This window comes from Mastigoproctus giganteus, chromosome 2, assembly GCF_048544385.1.
Source record: "Mastigoproctus giganteus isolate SK-2022 chromosome 2, ASM4854438v1, whole genome shotgun sequence".
NCBI lineage: Eukaryota > Metazoa > Arthropoda > Arachnida > Uropygi > Thelyphonidae > Mastigoproctus > Mastigoproctus giganteus.
The window spans coordinates 170,149,665-170,172,615 of record NC_143576.1 but is presented as its reverse complement, the minus strand read 5'-3'; the positions used below and the strand labels follow the sequence as shown (position 1 = coordinate 170,172,615).

At 36.3% G+C, this 22,951-nt stretch overlaps 1 protein-coding gene across 4 annotated transcripts in view; it reads right to left on the bottom strand.

The window, feature by feature from the left end:
• rin (ras GTPase-activating protein-binding protein 2) overlaps positions 1-22,951 on the bottom strand; it is a 187,428-nt gene that overhangs the window by 125,382 nt on the left and 39,095 nt on the right. For 3 of the 4 annotated variants that reach the window (XM_090389638.1, XM_090389641.1, XM_090389639.1), the window contains one exon: positions 4,609-4,749. In XM_090389638.1, coding sequence (XP_090245764.1) covers positions 4,609-4,703 — 95 coding nt within the window. In that variant the 5' untranslated portion in view covers positions 4,704-4,749. The remainder of the gene's footprint in view (positions 1-4,608; positions 4,750-22,951) is intronic. The other variant, XM_090389640.1, reaches the window with a different exon arrangement.

Sequence of the window (22,951 nt, the reverse complement as noted above, 5' to 3'; positions counted from 1 at the left end):
ATAAAGGGTGGGGAGAATAAAATAATGAAACATGAACATATGTTAAGTTTCATCTATTTCCTCTTATAAGCTAATATTTTTTGCAGCAGCTGAAAGCAGATTAGCAAAACAAAATAAAAAGAAAATTTGAAATACAAGAGTAAACATGATATCATTGAAAAATCACTTAGCACTCTTACTGTTTTCAAAGTTTCTGGCAGCTCTCTCTCCAAGCATCTTTCAAGTATAAAGGTCTTATGCTTTTTTCACATAAGACCTTTATCCTTAATTTTGCAAAAACTTTAAAATTTCAATTTTACAACTAAAAACACACTGCACAAAGTCTTACTTTGTCTCAGTTCCTAAGGCACAAAACACCAATCTTCTTTACTTAGGCAAAGCTGCCCATGTCTCAGAAATTCTGTAATAAAAGTCAGTTTTGGAGTTTTTGGATGTGCAGGTTTGGCATAAACCCCATTACTGCTCTTTCAGAAAAGTAATTGAGTCTCTGCCAAACCTTCGAATGATTCTTGTCCTCAGCAACCCACAGCCAATTTTGAGAAAATCAGTTATGCTAACTTGCGAATTGTTGCTTTATAAAAATATCTAAGGCAATGATTTCTTCAATGTCAAGAATCCTTAAGAACGCAGATTAGCACTAACAGCAATGTTTCTCTCCAAGAAGTGGAATGGCATATTTGGTTCAACCATGCAGTAAATTCCACCTTTCGTCAGATTGCTGATCTCTCAGCTAGCAAGTAAAACAGTAGTGCTACTCTCTTACACCAGGCCTAACTGCTGTTGCTGGCCAGAGTTAAGAAATACTTCCTGTTACGAGAAGAAACTTAGTTTTCACACCGTAGCTAGGCTTCACAAAGCCTTTGCTTCTCTAAAATAACTCAAGTCATTCATATTTTATGGTTGGTGTGCCTATTTTGAAGATCACACACAAAAACATTTTTGGAAGGGGGTAGTATTCCTGTCACCCCTAAGCATCATGTAAAAGAAATTGAGGCCATGAGGTATCACTACCTTTCATCTGGATATTGTGTGCTATATGGTTGGTTTATTAATCAGGTTGGATAAAAATAAAAAAATCTCAATTTCTACATGAAAGAACCATGCAATGTTTGTCCTAGACTAACTTGGCCACACTTCAGGGAAAAAAAAAAAAAAAAAATGGCTGAATAGTGATAAGTGGGAGAGCACTACTGCCACCATTCTCTCTACAGTTTCTCTCCAGAATGAAGTCAGGATCACCTCTAAACAAAGATATTTTAGGACTACGGGATTCTTGGTATCCCTATATTTAACTAAAGTAGAATAAATGTTATCTTTAGTGATTTTTCAGTTATTTGAAGCTGCTGTTATTTCAAAGTATTTCAGTATTGTTTATTTTATTTTGTTAATATCACTATATTACTACAAAATAATAAATTTAATATCTGAATTCTCTCGTTTTCCTACTTCAATTCCTTTACTTCTAAAATACTGTCTGGCAGTAACCCTGAGTTCACTGTCATGGTGTAGAACTACATGAATGTACTGGCCGTTATGTAAACTACAACTAATTTTCTCAGAGATTATATTTAAAGCCTACTGAAATTAACCTACATTTAATGATGAAAAAGACCAGCCTGTTCTGTTGTAGCATTTTTCCCATAATGTAAAATCAACCCAGAAGAGATTAAACTGTAGAAGAACAAGTAATATAAAAAAAAAAAATTTAAGTCAATTCCTACTTAGGTCAACAAAGAAAAATTTTATTTTAGTTACTTTTAAATAATTACAATTAATATAAATATGTATATACATATGACAGAATCACAATATTAAGTGGCAAAATAGAAAGCGAATTTCCTTGCAATTTTCCATTTTCCTTTCTGGTGTTGGACTATTATTTTTATTCACATGTTTCATTTTCCATTTTGTTCCCTCCTTGACTCAGACTAGACCCCAGAATGAAAAAACAATCTGAAAAAGAAATTTTTTTCCAGCGATCTACACGCTTTGCCACTGATGGTATTTATTCCTAAATTTATATCCTGCTAAATATCTTATATAAGAGAAATTTTTTTCTCCCATATAAAACTAAAATTAATTAATTAAATTTAATTAATGAATTAATATTTGAAAAAACCATATTGACATCAAGTGTCATCCACTACAAGTTTAAAAAAAATTTATTTGAACTTGAGTGGATGAATAAAAAGTATTTTATTAACGATTAAAAATTTGAACAAGATATATAAATATATATATAGGGAGAGTGTGAACTAATAGTAGGAATTGAATAAAAACAATTGATTTTTATATAACAGTTAGGCTTAGCACTGCTATTTCACATTTTTCCTGCATTTCTGAGATATGAAAATATCAAAATTTTTAACAAAAACTAAAGAATACACTTTTCTTAAAAATTCACTGTGAATTGGTGGGCAGTGCAGCTCAAGAGCATGAATCCGTTAAACACCGTGTATCAAAATGCCCACCATATGCCTAACTCTGGTTTAAAAATCTCGGACTTAACATTTTTGCTATGGTTTTGCAGACATTAAAAACCCCAGCCTCCAGTAAAGTCTGCTTGACAAAAATATCCAGTTTTACTTCTGTAAAATTGGGAAGAAAATGTTCTAAAAGAAGGTGGTTTTCCCTCCAATTGGACTAAAATCCAAAGCAGCATATTTGCATTCAGAAAGCAGCAAATGTGTTAAAAATGGATATTAACTCTAGAATCATCTCTACTGAACTTATTTTAAGACAGAAATAAATGCAGTTTCTGCTCTAGCAGTCAGACTGTCACTCCATCCATTCTCTTATCTATCAAACTGCATATTGGATAGGTTTTTTTTTTTTTTTTTTTAGTATTACATTTCTGCCTTGCAACTTTCTAAGAAATTTCAGTTGTTGTTTGGTTTTTAGGAGCATTAGCAACTAAGGCCATATTGCTCCGGGAATATGCAGTGGTCATTCCCTGACCTTTCCGCATCCTCCGTATTTGGTGGTGACGGGCTCGAACCCCGGTCTAATCAAGAAGCGTGTGCTATGCACCGTTGCTCCTTCCCACCTGGCTACGTAGGCTACTGAGAAATTTCAGTTAAGCTGATCACAGATACAGATGAATTTTTCTTTGGTTGTAATTATTTGGGAGTTAAATGAGATCTATCTGCAAAAACACATAAATGGATAAAATTAAGTTTTAAAACTTATAGATTTTCTGATTTAGTAAGAATAATTACAGCTTCTATTAAAATCTCTCCTGAATTTTATAATACAATAGATAATTTTTTTGTGTTACATGGGTATATTTCATAATATCATTTGCAATAAATTTGCATTAGAGGCACATGATGCAATAAAGGAAGCTTATTTAGCTTCAGCCATAAAAAAATAAAAAAAAAACCCTTCCCATTTCACTGATCCATTTGTTCCTAATATTTGTCTAGTTCTGCCTTGCATTTATTTAAGCTATCAACTTCCCCAACAACAGGAACTATGATATACAGGAATTTTTCTAGCAGGTAAAGAAGGTGATTATCTTGTATAAGGCAATGGTCAGGCTACACCTTGAGTACCATATACAGGTCTGGAGGCCTCATTTTAAGAAGGATGTAGAGAGAGCTGTTGGAACGAGTCCAGAGAAGGGCAACAAGATTAGTGAATGGAACAAAAGGTTGCTCTTATGAAGAAAGGCTTAAGTTTTGCAAATTACAGTGTCTGGAGACTAGGCACCTGCAAGGTGATCTGATTGAGGTTATAAAGCCTTGAATGGTTTGAGCATGCTCAATGCTGATGGGATTCTTCCTCTTGCTCAGAATAATCGCCTGAGAGTGCATAAATTCAAATTGAGGAAAGACAGTTGTAGGATAGATATGTGGAAGTTTGCCTTTAGCCAGCAGGTGGTTGACTTTTGGAACAAACTTCCATCTGTAGTTGTAGAAGTTGATAGCTTAAACAGATTCAAGGCAGAACTAGACAAACATTTGGAGCGGGTGGATGAGTGAAATGAGAAGGGTGTGTGTGTGTTTTTTTTTTTTTTTTTTTTGGCTGATGCTATATAAGCTTGCTTTCTTGCATCATGTGCCCTTGCTAATAGATGGAAGTTTGTTCCAGCAATCAATACCTGCTGGCTAAAGGAAGGCAAACTTCTTCATATCTATTCTACAACTGTCTTTCCTCAGTTTGAATCTATGCCCCCTCAGGTTTGTAATTTGAGCAAGAGGAAGAATTCCATCAGCATTGAGCCTGCTCAATCCATTCAAGGCCTTATACAACTCAATTAGATCGCTTCGCAGGTGCCTAGTCTCCAGAAGCTGCAATTTGCAGAACTTAAGCCTTTCTTCAAAAGAGCACCCCCTTTGTTCCCTTCACCAGTCTTGTTGCCCTTCTCTGTACTCATTCTAGCAACTCTACATGTACAATTAGTGCAGACTTTGTGCATTGGTGTATGCAAAAGTACTGAAAGACATTTTACTGAACTTAAACTATGCAGAGCTGTATGTAATGAAGATGAAACAAATGCCATAACACTTTATGAAATAAAAGTTTATTCTCAAAAAGAACTTCAGAAATAGTTATGCTGTATGATTATAACTTAAAATTCCACAAAAATATTTTATTGTAACATACCTGTGCAAATGTAAAGGAGCTTGATTAAGAATGGTATAATACTGACGTACAAACTCACGACCCACACACTGAGGACTTGGAGTTTCCATGACCATGACTTTTCAGAGTTCTCTAGGCTGTGGTAAATGGAAGTGGTAAAGTCTAAATTAAAGAAAAAATACACAGCTAGTGTTAAACAAAGCATTACTGTAAATACTTATTTAAACTTATGGTATGAATTTTTAAAATATCTAAAGCAAGCAAAAATATATATAGAAATAAATAATATAACTTAAATCATCACCTGGAATTCAAATTATTATTGTGTGTTATTTAAAAATTGCACATTTTCTAGTCGACTTTGGTAGGTCTCATTTCAATCGGATTACTTTGAGGCTGAAAATAGATATTCTTTGGAAAATACTCTTGAAATAGGATACAGATAGATGAATAGACAATAATAAGAGCAAAACATCCTTTTGTGAGAACTTAAAATAGCATGATCAAACTATTTTAATACACAATATTAAATGTTTACTGCTCAAAAAACATTCTCAGTATAGTTACACATGTGGCCCTATCACTTTACATTTCTAAAGAAATTCTGCTCTACAATTTAATAATCTGAAATTCAAATTAGCTAAAGTAACAAAAAATAACCCTTTTTGACAGCAACTGTAAATGGAAGTGGTAACTCACACGCACTGCTTCTCAGCCTAGCATTTTTGTCCAAATTATAATTTCTTGTTATATGAAAGAGTAAAATATCAATAGTGGTCATTTATAGTAAAAAAAAAAATGAAATTGGGAGAACAAACAAATAAAAAACCAACACATCCACAATTAGAGATGATTTGCTACAACACAAATATAACTCTTTCAGGAAAATGCCTCCCTCCTCTTCCTGTTCTCCCTCCCTCCTGTTCTCTTCCATAATGCAGCAAGTCATCTTCTGTGGTCATAACTGGCATTGCAGTGAATGCCAAACAATACTCACATTTCATAAGTAGTCAACTAGACCAGTGTTTCTCAACATCTACTGAACAACGAAACACTTTGCAATGAGTAAAAAATTACATCACAAGAAGTTATGATACAGATACATAAGTATTTTTTTTTGATACAGATACATACGTATACTTTCTCTTCATTTTAAAGTGCATCAAAATATCTAAACGTAAGTGCTAGCATTTGATGAAACATTTCACAAAACACCTGAGCAATGCTGATGGAAAACCAGTTAAAAACACACACTGCTAGACAGTCCACTGGACTAAATCTGTTTGTATCAACTCTAGAACAATCCTGATCTTGTCTCTACTCCACCCAGCTGAGAATGGAAATGGCACAAATCTATACTAAGACCCACTGTTAAGGAGTTGAGTATGCCTTTTAGCATCTCAAAACTTTATGCAGTTTTCTAACCACTCCTAACTTCTATAATAATGCATCTTGTAAAACTAATAGAACAAACATCTGCAAAAAGAGCTAAACCTTAAGAAATCTTTCTGCATCATTTTACAATATATAACACTCAGGGTCCTGGGCTATATCATCATTCTCTTTCTTGGTGATTCCCTTCTACTTCTGATTCTTGCTCTCTCGGGGTAACTTAGAAATTTTTTTTTTTTTTTTGGCTGGTGCAGCATAAGCTTCAGGCTTCCTTGCACCATGTGGCTAATAGTAATAATACGTGGTCCAATTCTAATCTCTACCATCTTCTACACCCCACTTACTTTTTCCAATAGAATTTAAACTGTTTTCTTGAACACAACTCACTCTGATTACTTCTGCTTCAAAAGCTGCATTGTGCACATGATGTCCACTGATATTCCTCTGTCAGACATCCTAATGTGGAATTGCCTTTTTTCCGATTTTCCTCTAGCTCAAAATCTATTTATCCCAAGTGACATAACGTTTCCAAATTACATAACTTTTCCTTTTTCTGTCCAGGACTTTTTTTTTTCTTTTTTTCTTTCTTTTTCCAAAACTATTTTCTCTAGCTTAACTTTCCTACAATGAAGTAATTATTCTCACTTATACCAATGTTCAAAACTGCATATGGTTTCAATTATTTTTAGCTGTACAGATACTAAGATTTTTACTATTACTAATAACAATGGACAGGTTTATTTACTTACAATAGGATACAATGCTATCCACACATGCCTAACAGATTGCAGAACTCTTCCCCCCACCAACAACCCTTAAAAACACAGTTAAACAATACCACTTGCTCACATCTTGCTCAAATGCCACCCTTTGTTTTCTGAGAGAAAGATACTTATACTCCACTACAGTCTCAAGGAATCAACATCATAATGGAAGGAATTACTCTGAACTAAATGGAAATTTCTGTACATTTATGCTACAGCACTCCTTTTCCAATACCCAGATCTTCCCTAATAACTAATCCTTTTGTGCTCCCATTTAATCTTGTTTCTCTTCTCTGCATCCTTTCCAATAGATCTATTTCGTTCCTAAAATGAGGTTTCCAAACTTGTATGCATATTCCCAGATGTGCCCTAAACACTGCCTTATACAACAAATCACCTCTTTATTCCCCATGGCAGTGTTTAGGGCACATCTGGAATACTGCATACAAGTTTGGAAACCTCATTTTAGGAAAGAAATAGATCTATTGGAAAAGATGCAGAGAAGAGAAACAAGATTAGTTGGAAGCACAAAAGGATTTGTTATTAGGGAAGATCTGGATATTGGAAAAGGAGTGCTGTAGCATAGATGTACAGAAATTTCCATTTACCTAACAGATTAATGGTTGCTGTGTATTATTAACAGAACATTGTGGGTAATTCTAGCAGGTTACTTGCAACCTGCTAGAATTACCCACATGAATTACATGAAATGAAATGTTAGACTGTGCTATTACTCTGAGATCTTTTTCATACTTAACTTCAGTTGGTATCACTGAGATGTTATTTTATTTTGGGATTACTACTACCCAAATATAGTACAGTACACTGCATTTAGCAATATTAAACCTCAATTGCCATTTTTTTGCCCATCTCATCTGCTCTGTTTTTATCTATATCTTCTTGAAGTAACATACTCTAATTATTGTCAACTGTGCCCACATTTGTATCATCAACAAATCCAGACATCAAAATTTTTACCTACATCAATACCATTAATAAACATTGAAACTTCGCTCATCACTTTAGTCCAGGAACAGCAGTGGCCATTTATAATATTCCTACAACGCCACACTGCTCCAATTTATACAACTGTACTTTTTTTTCTTTTTTTTTTTTGTAGTTGTTGGCACATTGGCTTCTGTGGCCATAATGCACCTCCCAAGGTTTTTGCAGTACTTTGATCCAAGCCCAAGGCGGGATTTGAACCTGCGACCTTTGGGTTGCCAGGCAGGCACTTTACCCACCCGGCTAGCCCAGTCGGAAATTGTACTTTTGGTACAGTATCGGTCTTGACTGAAATCTAAGTACATTATATCAAAATTATTCTTTGCAACAACCTCATAGTAGTTAATCATATTAGTGATCTACCTTAAAAAAAATCACTGCATTTACATCACTGTCTCCCCCCCCAACATCAAGTTGATCTTGCATTACTTCTTTAACTACTGAATCAGTTATTTACCCAAGAACAGTCCTGTAATTATCAACTTCACATGTTGAACCGCCTTTGTGAATAGGAGACACAAATGCAAATCTCTAATCCATAGGTGCTTCTCCAGAATCTAAGGTGGCTCTCATTATTAGCATTAGCATTAGTAGAGGCATTTGATGCAAGAAAGCAAGCTTATGCAGCATCAGCCAAAAAAAAAAAAAAAAAAAAACCACTTCCACTTCACCCCTCTGTTCGTTCAAAATACCTGTCCAGCTGAGCCTTAAACTTATTTAGGCTATCAACCTCCACCACAAGGGATGGAAGTCTGTTCCACCAACCAACCACTCGCTGGCTAAAGGCAAATTTCCGCACGTCTATCCTACATCTGTCTTTCCTCAATTTGAATTTATGCCCTCTCAGGTGATTATTCTGAGCTAGAGGAAGAATCCCATCAGCATTGAGCATGCTTAAACCATTCAAGGCTTTATACACCTCTATCAGATCACCTCGCTGGTGCCTAGTCTCCAGACACTGTAATTTGCAAAACTTAAGCCTTTCTTCGTAAGAGCACCCCTTTGTTCCATTCACTAATCTTGTTGCCCTTCTCTGTACTCGTTCCAGCAGCTCTACATCCTTCTTGAAATGAGGCCTCCAGACCTGTATACAGTACTCTAGGTGTGGCCTGACCATCGCCTTATACAATGGAATAATCACCTCCTTATCCCTGCTGGAAAAATTCCTGTATATCATTGACAATACTCCATGAGCTACTCTTGCAGCCCGTCTGCACTGCTCAGGGAACTTCATATCTGCCTGCACAACCACCCCCAAGTCCCTTTCATTCTCTACCACTGTCAGTGTTGTACCATAGAGTTGATACGTTGCTCTGGGGTTGCTGTTTCCCATGTGTAGTACTTTACATTTGTCAATGTTAAACTTCATTTGCCACCTCTCAGCCCATCTGCTCAACCTTTCCAGATCCTGTTGCAGAAGCATAGTGTCAGTAGTGTCCTTGACAACCCTGCCAACCTTTGTATCGTCTGCAAACTTGGACATTAATCCCGATATACCATCATCAATATCATTTATAAATACAGAAAACAATAATGGACCCAACACTGAGCCCTGAGGGACTCCACTAATAACATCAGTCCACGATGAGCAGTGTCCATTGATTACCACTCTCTGTCTTCTCCCCCTCAACCACCCCTTTATCCATAGCAGCAATTTGCCTCCAATGTCACACTGCTCCAATTTGTGTAGCAGTCTTCCATGTGCAACAGTATCAAAAGCCTTTCTAAGATCCAAGTATATAATATCAAAGTTATTCCCTGCATCCAGTTCTTTTGTGACTGCATCATAGTATCCAATCAAGTTGGTCAGGCAAGACTTCCCCTTAACAAAACCATGCTGTGTCTGAGCTATAACTGAAGTCTTGTCTAAATGATTATGATGGATAAAGGTTAACTTACCTCTTTTGCAAAAGCTTCTTTTAATAACTGGATAAATTCCATCAGCCCTATGCAGTTTATTCACTTTCAGTTGTGGAAATTTCTGTTCCACCTTACTTTCTATTATTGTGAAATCATTATTGTTGACCAGAACTCAAAGAATGGTAGCCCCTTCCTTACCTCCAATAATATTCAAGTTCCAAGTGGTTGTTGTTGTTTGGGGTTTAATGGCACAAGAGTAGCTTCAGCTATATTGCGCCTTCCCAAGTGGTAATGCTGACTTTAATATACCTTTTGGTTGCTAGTTCCTTCACACCCTGGTCAATGTACCGAACTGTGAGTTACAGAAAGAAAAGGTACAGTTCATGAGGAACAAAACAAAAAAGACTGAGGATCTGTTCAAATCTTGTTTCTCTATTATAAATACATTATATCTTATTATAACACACTTTCTCTCAGGTTTATATTTGCCTAGCTGAAATGTTGCATAAATTTTATGTTGCTTTTATCCTGTTGTCTCAATGCATGATCATCTTTATGTTTTTAACTGATGTTGCAATAAAGTTCGGGATATATATACCTACTGCCAATTTCAGGAAATTGAACTGTTCTGATCTGATTGGGGATATTCACACATATCAAAGTCCACAGGGACCTCCTGAATCCAAGGAAGCTCTCATAATTAGAGCTTAAGGCTTGCTTACCTCCTTTGCTGCCTCTCTTAATATAATTGGATAAACCCCCATCTATCCCAGGTGTCTTTTTTATGTTCAGCTTCAATTCCTCTTCCACTTTTCTTTCAGTTATCAGTCATTTAGTTGTCCACTGGAATTTGATAAACATCTGGCATTCCCCCCCCCCCCCAAATAATTCCTCATGTGAATGCAGATGCAAAATTCTTATTCAATTTGCCAGCAACCTGAGGTCATCAACAGTTAACTCACTGATATTAATAAGCTAAATTACAATGGCAGACTTAATACAACATTGTAGCAAAGTCAGAACAATACAAATATTACAAGAAAACAAATTCACTGGTGTCAAATACACTCAAATTTCCTTTAAATAACTTGCACAGCATTTACATATACAGCAGAATGACAATAGCATCTAATGACATGGCTACTCTGACCCCACTGCAACGTCATGGAAAGTCTCTCTCTTGCCATAAGTCTGTACAGAAGCATGTCTACCAACAATCATTTTATCTAAGCATAACAGATTCAAATAATGTACAGTTACACATCCCTCCCCCCACTTAATCCTGATAATACCAAAGCAAAAAGCTGGAATACATGCTGTCGAGCCCCCTTCCTTTGTCAGTATATGTCCCTGCCATCCACTAAAACAGCATGAGCCATTTATTATCCTTTACCAACATTCATATTTAAGATGGTCAATAAACCATTTAGAAAAAAAAAAAAAAATACAACTCTGGGAAAAAAAAGATGGTATTGCTGAATATGTGATTGGTTTTTCCACTGTGCTGGAATACCTACTGTACTGTCATCTATCTATATTTCATAAAAACAATCCAAAAATGATTCTCAATAGAAGGTGGCAGATGATTTTTGCTTTTTATTTTTGAAGTGAATTATTCAGACATGGTAGCATCAACATCTTGAGGGACCTTCTGATGAATAAATTCATAAACTGTTAGAACTTTCTGATTTAGAATTTGAGTTACTTGTGCCAGATTGTGATGGTCAGCAATGCTTCATTCAAATATTTTCCTTTTACTGCTTTAGTGTGATGATTCAAGGATTAAAAAAAGCTGAACTTAGAATATATATATATATATATTTTTATGTTTTAAATTGCAGTTTTATGTATCAACTTGGAAAGTTAATTTACAAATATGGAGGCAAAAGATGAAGTATATGTATATGGCTCCAAAACAAAGAGCTCACGCAAAACTTTTCTGAACACTAATTTGAATATTTTCCTGCCCCCTCCAATGTAGAATCAGTGTAACAGCTGCAGCATATATTGTGTTCTAAAGAAACTGTTTAGATAGACTTAATTTCAAAAGATAATGTAATTAATTAATTGCAACAGAATCTGGGCTTGGTGTTATCATGGCCCCAGACAATCTAACTTACTAGGAATAAATCCTAGCCTGTTAGCTCATGCAAACCCAAAAATAATTTGTAAACAACAGATTTAAAGCAACAATTATTTTGGAACTGGAACACGGCAAAATTAATGCTGGACTTCGAAAGGTAAAACACAAAAAAGTCCACTTAAATTTGCTCTACAAAATTCAGATATAAGAATTATTGACAATTCACAAAGAGTGAAATAATTTGCAAAGACAGTTTATATGACTTTTTCGTAATTTCTGAAAGAAAATATACAGGCGGGCCTCGATTAACGCGATTAATTCGTCCCGCGAGCGCATCGCGCAAAACGGAAACGCGTTAATCGAATATAATAACCAATAGGAAAAATTATAATTGGTCCTTGACCTTCTGGAGGGTCCATAAAGAATTTTAAAAATACCTTTTAAATAACTTTTTAACTGTATATAATGTAAAAGATAATGAAAATAATTACGGAATTAAATGTTTATTGCATGAAACAGCGGTTCTTAAACTGTGCGCCGCGGAATATTTTAAATTTTCGAGGAAAACACAGCGATACTCGACATCTGTCGGACACCGCGCGAACTACTAGCTCGAGGTAGTTCACAGTTTCAGCATTTCTTATTAAGTTGTTTGGACCTAACTACTAAACGAAACGCCTCCATAGCAGAGTGGGCGGGAGTGCAGTAGCACACGCTCTTTGAGTAGACCGAGGTTCAAGCCCCTGAATACGGTTGATCTGCCAACCCGCACTGGACCAGCGTGGCAGATTATGGTCCATTTCCCTCAACATGAATTGTTGAGGAGGCTTCCATCCTGCAGTGGGTTGATAATGGCTGCACTTTATTTTTTTTTACTAAACGAAACTGTTAGGTATTTCTTTTGGTCTGGGTGCGCCTTGAAAAAATTACTGAGACATTAAAAGTGCCGTGAACCGAGAAACTTTGGGAACCTCTGACATAAAATACACAATGAAGAAATTACTGTTGCGGAAATATTTGAACAGTGTTGACTTTCTCTTTTCATCAATCAATTTCCGATAGCCGACAACAATCTTCTCTGGGCCCTGGCGAAATAAATATCGCAGAGAACATCAAACCTTTTGTTTGAGGTTCTATGCGATAAGAAAGATTTCATCTAATTCTTTTACCGTTATCTCCTTCGCGGTAACATATTCAATCTGGCTCATTTAAAATTTTGAATTTTTAAATGCAAGTCTGCATTGACTTTATTAGCAGGAGACAAACACGTCTTCTTCCGATGGTTAATGGAACACACCGAGGCGGCCAGAAGGCAAACGTTTGTTTATTGACCGTACGACTCGCTGGAAGCTTAACGCGCGATTCAAATCTTTATCAATTATCTTATAAAAAAAAAAGATCGCGTTAACTGGAAATTTGCATCGTGTAAAGTGAAAAGTGGTATCATTTTTCAAATAGCGTTAACTGAATATCGTGTTAATCAAACTCGCGTTATGCGAGGCCTAGCTGTAATTATTCTTCACATTTTATTTTTTATTTGCTGATAAAGCAGATCCCTCCCACAAATTGGTAAATCAATGAAAAGAACATGCATATAAATCCTCACAAACTTATGACATCTTTACATAAAAATGTAGTGAACTGCTGCAACCTGGTGGAATGGTCAGAGAAATCTTTCATGATGACTGAGTGAATGCTGACCGTTACCTTAAAAACTAGGGTATTATACTATGAAAGAAACAGGCAGACCACATTAATCCAAGTGTGTGTGTGTGTGTGTGTGTGTGTGTGTGTGTGTGTGTGTGTGTGTGTGTGTGTGTGTGTGTGTGTGTGTGTGTGTGTGTGTGTGAAAATAATGCTAGCTATATTATTATAGAAAATTTTCAGACATCTGCAAATGCTACAGGGATCACATTCTTTTTTCTTTGAATGGCTATCCTCAACCCCAATCTTTCCCCAGGGTTTCATAAGTGTTGTGATATCAGAAACAGTGTTTTAAGTGTGTGTGTGTGTGAGATGGGGGTTTAATGGTGCACGAGTTGCTGGGGCTATAGTGCCTTTTTTTTTTTTTTTTTTTAAGTATGTGGCCATAGTGCACCTCCCAAGGTTTTTGCAGTACTTTGATCCAAACCCGAGGCGGGATCCAAACCTGCGACATTTGGGTTGGGCTATAGTGCACCTAGTGTTTTAAATGAAATAATTCAAACTAGATTGCCATTTTTTAGTGATCCTGTAATTTCTAGTTAAAATAATGTATTGTTTTCACCCATGAAATACAAGTAGCCTCCTGATTAATCCCACTGTCTTATCAAAATACATAAAACTGATCTTGTTGAGATGAAGCTTCAAAATTTAGCCAGTACCATTTGCAAGAGAACCAATCAAAGGAGAAAGCAAATTTCATTATTTTCCTTTTTTTAAAAAAATTTTTCTAATAAATTTATTTCAAATCTTCCCATGCTGCAGTATACTTTAATAAATATGAATGTGTAAATAAATTTATATTTTTGTGGCATTTACACATTTTTGTCATTTTGAAAATTATCCATTAATTTATTTAAACCACCCCAGAGAACCACAAGTCTAGGTGCAACTAGTTATTTCTAGCCTATTCAATGGAAATTTCTTGCATTTTTAACATAGAAATTATGCAATCACTTTTCTTGAAAGGTATAAGTCACGTGGGTGAACAGAGTGGGCAAGTGTTCAAGATTAAAAAAAAATAATAAATAAAAAATAATAATAATAAATAAAATTGTTGTATTTGAAGCATTTTGGCACAAGGGTCTCATGGGCCATATTGTGCCTGTTCACAATTTACTTAGAACGAAATCTATATTATGATCTTCTAATCAGACAATTATATAAATTTATGCAATTCAAATACTGAAAACAGTTCTTTAAAATCTGTATCACTGTAAAGAATGTGTGAAATTAATGGTTCCTGCAAGTTGGATAGAGAGCTAAAGCTGGATTTCTAGATACTTGACTGTTGAATAAATTCAATGAGGATATGTTTGATTGTTAGCTGGGATTAGAGAAAGAACACTAAGGAGGGTTCTCTCCTATAAGCAAATAAGCAAATACTGATCATCAGTGGGTGGGAATGACCAATGCAAAGTCTTGCCTCCTTCTCCTGAAACTAAATATCCACTGCTGAAATAAAATTGAAGTTGCTGAACATTCCATATACATTCACATAAGCTAACTAAATGCACAGATGTTTCAAAAAGGCATACCTTTTGCCATTGGTGCTTATGTTTCCCTTTAATCAACAAATCTGATCTTTCATTTATATTTTAAAAACTTACAAAAAAAAAAAAAAAAAAGACAGTAGTAGAGCATGTGATGCAAGAAAGCAAGCTTGTGGAGCATCAGCCAAAAAAAACCCATTTCAGATATCCATTCCCTCAAAGTTTGTCTAGTTCCTCCTTGAATTTATTTGGGCTATCAACTTCCACAATGACAGATGGAAGTTTGTTCCAGCAATCAACTACCCACTGGCTAAAGGCAAATTTCCACACATCTATTCTACAACTCTACTCAATTTAAATTTATGGCCCCTCAGATTCGTAACCTGAGCAAGAGGAAGAATCCCATCAGCACTGAGCTTGCTCAACCCATTTAAGGCCTTATACACTTCAATCAGATCACCTTGCAGGTGCCTAGTCTGCAGACGTTGCAATTTGCAGAACATAGGCCTTTCTTGCTAAGAGGACCCCTTCGTTCCCCTCACCAATCTTGTTGCCCTTCTCTGTACTTGCTCAAGCAACTCTACATCCTTCTAAATTGAGGATTCCAGACCTGTATGCAGTACTCAAAGTGTGTCTGACCATTGCCTTATACAAAAGGGATAATCATCTACTTTTCCCTATTAGCAAAATTCCTGTAGTTCATTGACAATACCCCATTACCCACTCTGGCAGCCTGTCTGCACTAGTCAGAAAACTTCCTATCTGACTGCACAATTACACCCAGGTCTTTTTCATTTCTACTGCCCTAAGTGTAGTACCACACAATTGGTATGTTACCAAAGACATCGAAGAAAATCTTGACTCTTCTGAAATCAGTTATCCAAAAGCAGAAAGCTGAAATCTGATAATTTTTGTTTGATAAGTAATAATACTATTGCCATTTCTATCCTATTTGAATATGATGGTGGGGGGGGGGGGGGAATAATAATAATAAATAAAAATTCGAGTTCCTGCAAGCAGAGTTCCTGTATATCACTGACAAAACCCACCATAGGCTGTTCTGGCAGCCTGCTTGTATTGCTCAGGCAACTTTGTACAAGACAATTTGGTGAAGGTAAAGAAAGCCAACATGAGAACGACAAGAAACGTCAAGTAACTTGCGGATAATTAGTTTCCTGACACCGGACTCTAGCGCTGCTCGCTCAGTAAACAGATGGTAGGTGTCATCAGTCTGGAGCAAAGTCAAGAACGATATATTGATTGACAGGTAAGCATGGCAAATGATGTGCTGATTGGTGCGCGAACACAACACACAATAACATCGGTTTAGTATCACTTTAGTAGCATTAATGGTAACTTGCCCTAATGAATGCTTTCCATAATGGTGAAAAAAGGTCAGGTTACCTCCACTTGAATCACACGGAGGGGATAACCTAACCATTTTTCATTAGAAGCACAGTCATATTTAGAAATACATTCATCAAAAAATCAACCAATGTTTTATTTTCCTTACAAATTTCTTCCATCTTTAAAAGATTCATCGCTACTATTACCTGTTTACCGTTCATCACAAAACTATCATGTACCGTTCTTTACTCATAAATACACATTATAATGCCAAACAATGAGTACACAGTAGCTTGTCGACTGTCGCACTCACCACCACCAATCATTTCATCGTTTGCCACGCTTACCTGTCAATCAATATATACTTTTCGATTTTGGCTCCAGACCGATAACACCTACAGTCTGTTTACCGAGCGAGCAGCGCTCGAGTCCAGAAACTAATTTTCCGCGCAAGTTATCCGATGGTTCTCGTCATTCTTGTGTTGGCTTTCTTTACCTTAGCCAACAATTTAATTATCTAAGGTCTTTTTCATTTACCACTATGCTGAGTGTAGAACCACACAGTACATTAATTTAGGATACTGCTACCCATATGTAGTACCTTGCATTTGTCAATGTTTAAACTTCAACTGCCATTTCTCGGCCCATTGGCCCGACTTTATTAGATCTTTTTGCAGTAGCTTGCCCTGATTACTGTGATTAGCCAAACCTTTATCATCTGAAAACTTACACATTGAGCCTAATATAGCATCATCAATGATTATAATAGAAAACAATAGGCCCAGGAATGAATGATGGAGTCTCCACTAATAACATTACTTCATGAACAGCGGTATCCTTTAATAGCTGTCTTCTCCCACTCAATTATCCCTTTATCCAGAGCAGTAACTACCCATTATTCCCACGTTGCTCCAATGTGTACAGCAGTCTTTAATGTACAACAGTATAAAAGTTTTCCTAAAATTAACTATATGATATCAAAAATTATTTTTTGCATACAGTTCCTTTGTTACTGCATCATAAGGTGCAAGTAAACACATGGGTTGTGTTAGGGTAGCTAAGAACAGGAACATGTATACTTGCATGTACACCAATGCTAGGAGTTTGGTAAATAAATTTGATGAATTTGAGGTATTGCTCAAATCATCAAAGGCAGATATTGTTGGGATATCAGAGACATGGTGTCACACAGATATTTGTGGAGTACACAAATATCTGTGTGACATCTGTGTGAAATATCTGGAATTTGGGGAGTACAATGTGTACAGGGAGGAGGGGGTTATACTATTAGTTAAGAAACACAAAATCCAAGGAAGTGAAACCAGTCGACATCGCTGGACAGTGCAGTGTCGAGTCAGTTTGGTGTGCATAAGCATGGCGAGATCAAAAAGGCAGATTATGAGTAATCTTTGGCAAAGGATGCAAAGAAAAACAACAAAGAGTTCTTTATCTATGTAAACTTTAGAAGGAAAGGGATGAATCAGATTGGTCCACTGGATATTGATGGTTCAACTGTTGATGATCCCGCTCGGGTGACTAACAAACTGAGTATTTTGAATCTACATTCACCCATGAGGAGTTATTCAGGGAGGGGAATGCCAGAGGTGAGTTAAACTCTGGCAGTGAGCTAGATGATTTTGTAATAATTGAGAGGAAAGTGGAGGAGAAATTTTTGAAGATAAACATAAAAAAGGCACCCGGGGTGGATGAGATCTATTCAGTTATATTAAAGGAGGCAGCAAAGGAAGTAGCAAACCCTTAGCCATAATTATGAGAGCTTGTTTGGACTCATGGGAGGTACCCATAGACTGGAGAAGTGCAAATGTTACCCCAATTCACAAAGGAGGATCAAAGGGTGACACAGGTAATTACAGACCTGTTAGTTTAACTTCTGTTCCAGGAAAATTAATGGAGGCACTGGTTAAAGAAGCACTGCAGGATCATCTAGACAAGACTTCAGTTACAGCTCGGACACAGCATGGTTTTGTTAAGGGAAAGTCTTGCCTGACCAATTTGATTGGATACTATGATGTGGTCGCAAAGGAACTGGATGCAGGGAATAATTTTGATATCATACATTTGTATCTTAGAAAGGCTTTTGATACTGTTGCACATGGAAGACTGATGAACAAATTGGAGCAGTGTGGCATTGGAGGCAAATTGCTGCTATGGATAAAGGGATGGTTGAGTAGGAGAAGACAGAGTGGTAATCAATGGGCACTGTTCATCGTGGAAATGTTATCAGTGGAGTCCCTCAGGGTTCAGTGTTGGGTCCATTGTTTTCTGTATTTATAAATGATAATGATGATGGTATATCAAGCTTAATGTCCAAGTTTGCAGACAACACAAAGGTTGGCAGGGTTGCTAAGGACACTAATGACAGTATGCTGCTGCAACAGGATCTATAAAAGTTGAGCAGATGGGCTGAGAGGTGGCAAATGAAGTTTAACATTGACAAATGTAAAGTACTACATATGGGAAGCAGTAACCTCAGAGTGATGTGTCAACTCTGTGGTACTACACTGACAGTGGTAGAGAACGAAAAGGACCTTGGGTAATTGTGCAGGCAGATATGAAGTTTTCTGAGAAGCGCAAATGGTCTGCAAGAGTAGCTCATAGTGTTTTGTCAATGATATACAGGAATTTTTCTAGCAGGGATAAGGAGGTGATTATCCCCCTTGTATAAGGCAATGGTCAAGCCACACCTTGAGTACTGTATACAAGTCTGGAGGACTCATTTTAAGAAGGATGTAGAGTTGTTGGAACCAGTAAACAGAGAAGGGCAACAAGATTAGTGAATGGAACAAAGGGTTGCTCTTATGAAGAAAGGCTTAAATTTTGCAAATTAGTGTCTGGAGACTAGGCACCTGCGAGGTGATCTGACTGAGGTGTATAAAGCCTTGAATGGTTTGAGCATGCTCAATGCTGATGAGATTCTTTTTCTTGCTCAGAATAATCATCTGAGAGGGTATAAATTCAAATTGAGGAAAGACAGTTGTAGGATAGATGTGTAGAGTTTGCCTTTAGCCAGCAGGTAGTTGGTTGGTGGAACAGACTTCCATCCTTTGTTATGGAAGTTGATAGCCTAAAAAAAATTTAAGGCTGAGCTGGACAGGTATTTGGAACGAATGGAGGGGTGAAATGGGAGTGTTTTTTTTTTTTTTTTTTGGCTGATGCTGCATAAGCTTGCTTTCTTGCATCATATGCCTCTACTAATGCTAATGCTAATAATATCCAATCAGCTTGGTCAGACATCACCCCTTACAAATCCATGCTGAGATTGCAGTATGAGTGTATTCCTGCTTAGATGATCCTGTATTACTTCTTTAACCAGAGACTCCCTTATTTTTCCTGGAACAGAAGTTAAGGTAACAAGTCTGTAATTACTTGTGTCACCTTTTGATCCCCCCCCCAACATGAATTGGAGAGGATACCTCACACATCTCCAGTCCATAACAAACTTCTGTTGAATCTAAAGATGTTCTCATATTATGGCAAAGGGTGAGCCTTCTTTACTATCACCGACAATATAGTTGGATAGATCCTTCCCACCCATCCTAGGCACCATTTTTATGTTAAGCTTCACAATTTCTCTTCCACTTTCCTCTCAGTTATCACAAATCATTTAAGCTTCCTGTTAATGCACACACATCATCAGCAACCCACGAAAAAGTAAACTTCTTAACACTCTGAGACTTTAGCAAAGAAATGTCTTTTAGATTAAACCATTGCACACCATCAGGCATCTCTCATATTGTGGAGCTATACTTCATAACCGAGTTGACACTATTGCAACACCAGAGTACCTACCCACCCAATGAAGAGAGGCCAAAAAGCCTTGAAACAGTGCCATCTGGTTGGTGGTATCAACCAAGATTAAGTAACAATATCTTCTCCATAGGTGAACTGTTACGTATTTCAGGTAGTACAATACCATAGCAACTAGTGGAGGTATTCACAATATGAGATATAATTAAAACAATGCATTAATCCATGCATAAGTTGAGGCTTTAGCCAAGAAATGTCTTTTAAAGTTTGGATTTATTAACAGGCATTTTTACATTTGTTTTAAGCATTACTATAGGCAGAAAAAGAAGAGTGGAGATTTGGATACAAGCAAACTGTGATATGCAATATACTTATCTTGAACAGCCTTGCGGCATTTTTGGAAACTGCTGTTTTGACAAAGGCAGAGAAAAAAAAGATTTTAATCCTGGGTCCTGAAAATTATCTTAGCAAATATTAAAATCAGAAGATTTAAAATAGTAATCCAATAAAGGAAATGCACATGCCAGTAAATACACTCATAATACCAAAATGGCACAAGTTAATAAATATGGAAGTGCTTTACATTTGATTTTTTTCTTTTTCTGTTATTAATAAAAGCAAAAAATTAAATAAATTACTTGGTTATTAATTAACTACTAATTACTTTTTAATATTTATTTTATTAACTAAAAATATATAACTGTTCACTCCACTGCACATATCTCCTAAAGTAATATTCATGCCATGTTTGTAATACTTTATAATCAATAACAAAAGAAATGCAACATATATTTCAGGCTTTGCTATTTAATAAACTAATCATATATATCCAAACACCTTCATAATGCAGTATACTCCTTTCTTCCTGCATTTTAATAACAACTGAAATATAAGATTTATTTAAAATTTCTGCTGCAATTAATATAACAAACAAATAGTAATATTTTGTGATTTATGTACACCAAAAATAAAAAGGGACAAAAGCAAAAAAAAAAAAAAAAAGGCTTGTGCACAAAATGAAAACATTTCATTCCTGCACATCTGCCACATTGCCAATTCATTCTTCCAATCAATGGAAATAAACATAATATCGTCATCATCAGTCATTTTCAATCCACTGCAGGATGAAGGCCTCTCCAGCAACTTTCCAGTTCCTTCTGTTTTGTGCAATGGCCATCCATTTACTACCCACAAACTCACGAATCTCCGGCTTTGTCTTCCAGGTTTTCTTCTAGCTCCTCTTGGGTACCATTCTGTTATTTTCTTAATCATCTGTCATCATGTCTTCGAGCTATGTGTCCTGCCCAAAACCATTTTAGTTCTTTAGTTTTGATAAGAATGTCCTTTATTTGAGTTTACTGCCTAATCCATGTGTTTCTCTTCTTATCTAACAGTCTGATTCCCAATATAATTCGTTCCATTCTTTGCTGTGTAGTTCTCAGCTTCTCTTCCATTCTTTTGGTGAGTGCCCAAGTTTCACTTCCATAAATCATGGTGGGAGTATACATTGGTTCATTATTTTATGTTTCGGACAAACTGGGATATTGCTCCTCAGTATGTGGCTATATTTCCTGAATGCTATCCATCCAAAATTTATTCTTCTCTTGACTTCCAGCCATTTATCATTATTACAAGGCATAATATTATCATTATTATGCCTTGTCTTTCCAGTGTCCAAAACATTGCCTTATGTATGGAGTCAAATGCCTTTTCATAATCCACAAATGCCAAGCATAATGGTGTTTTATATTCATTTGCTTTCTCCATTAGCTGTGGATATTACATGAAGATGATCCATAGTTGAGAATCCTGTCCTAAAGCCAGCTTGCTCTTTCGATTGATTCTTTCTAATCTGTTAGTAATGACCCTTGTGAACAACTTGTAGATGTGGGATAACAAGTTAATTGGTCTATAATTTCCAATTTCTGATTTTTCTCCTTTCTTATGCAGCAAAACTATGATTGCATTATTCCACTCCTTAGGCATCACACCTTTTCTAATGCATTTTGTAAAGAGTCTTGCCAGTTTTTGTGTTGTCTCTTTCTCCCAATTTTAACAACTCTACAGTAACTTTATCTTCCCCCAGGGCTTTCTGCTTCTTCATTTTCTTCAACGCATGTTCTATCTCATCAGGATGAATATCGGGTATGTCATGTGTGTCACTAATTTGAGATCCATCTTCCCCACTGCTGGCATCATTCCCTCGCTACTTGTATAATTCTCTATAGTAGTCTTCTGCTATTTGAATTATGCCTTCTCTGCTATTTATAAGTACACCATCGCTATTCTTCAGTTTCAGTATCATTTGTCTTTCTGTATTACTGCTTATTGCTGCTGATTTGTTGTTATTTGGTTTTTTTAGGAGCATTAGCAACTAAGGCCATATTGCTCCGGGAACATGCGGTGGCCATCCCTGACCTTTCCGCATCCTCCGTATTTGGTGGTCACGGGCTCGAACCTCGGTCTAATCAAGAAGCGTGTGCTACGCACTGCTGCTCCTGCCCACCTGGCTACGGAGGCGCCGCTGCTGATTTAAGTCCTTTGTTTTCCCTTAATGCTTGTTCTACTTTTCTTGTGTTAAATTGTCTTATCCTCTCTGAGTCTCTTTCTAATGGCTTTGCATAACTCAGTATACTCAATTTTGTCCTTGTCAGTAATACAGTCTTTCTGTATTACTGCACTGTTGAGAAAGAAGGCTGAGCCTTCAAAAGCTTCAGATATTTTATCGCTTTTAACCTGATATATTTTATTGTATTTTATGATATTTTATTTGTTTGTTTTTATATTCACTGTAATTAGTATTTTATTGTAAGCTTAATTATAAAGTTATCAAAATTTTGGCTTTCATTTTATTTTGTCATTTCAACATAAGGTTGGTGAAAAATACTTAAACTTATATTATGAATATGCCCAACCCCAGAGGCCTATTTGGAGAATAAGTTGTAATATTC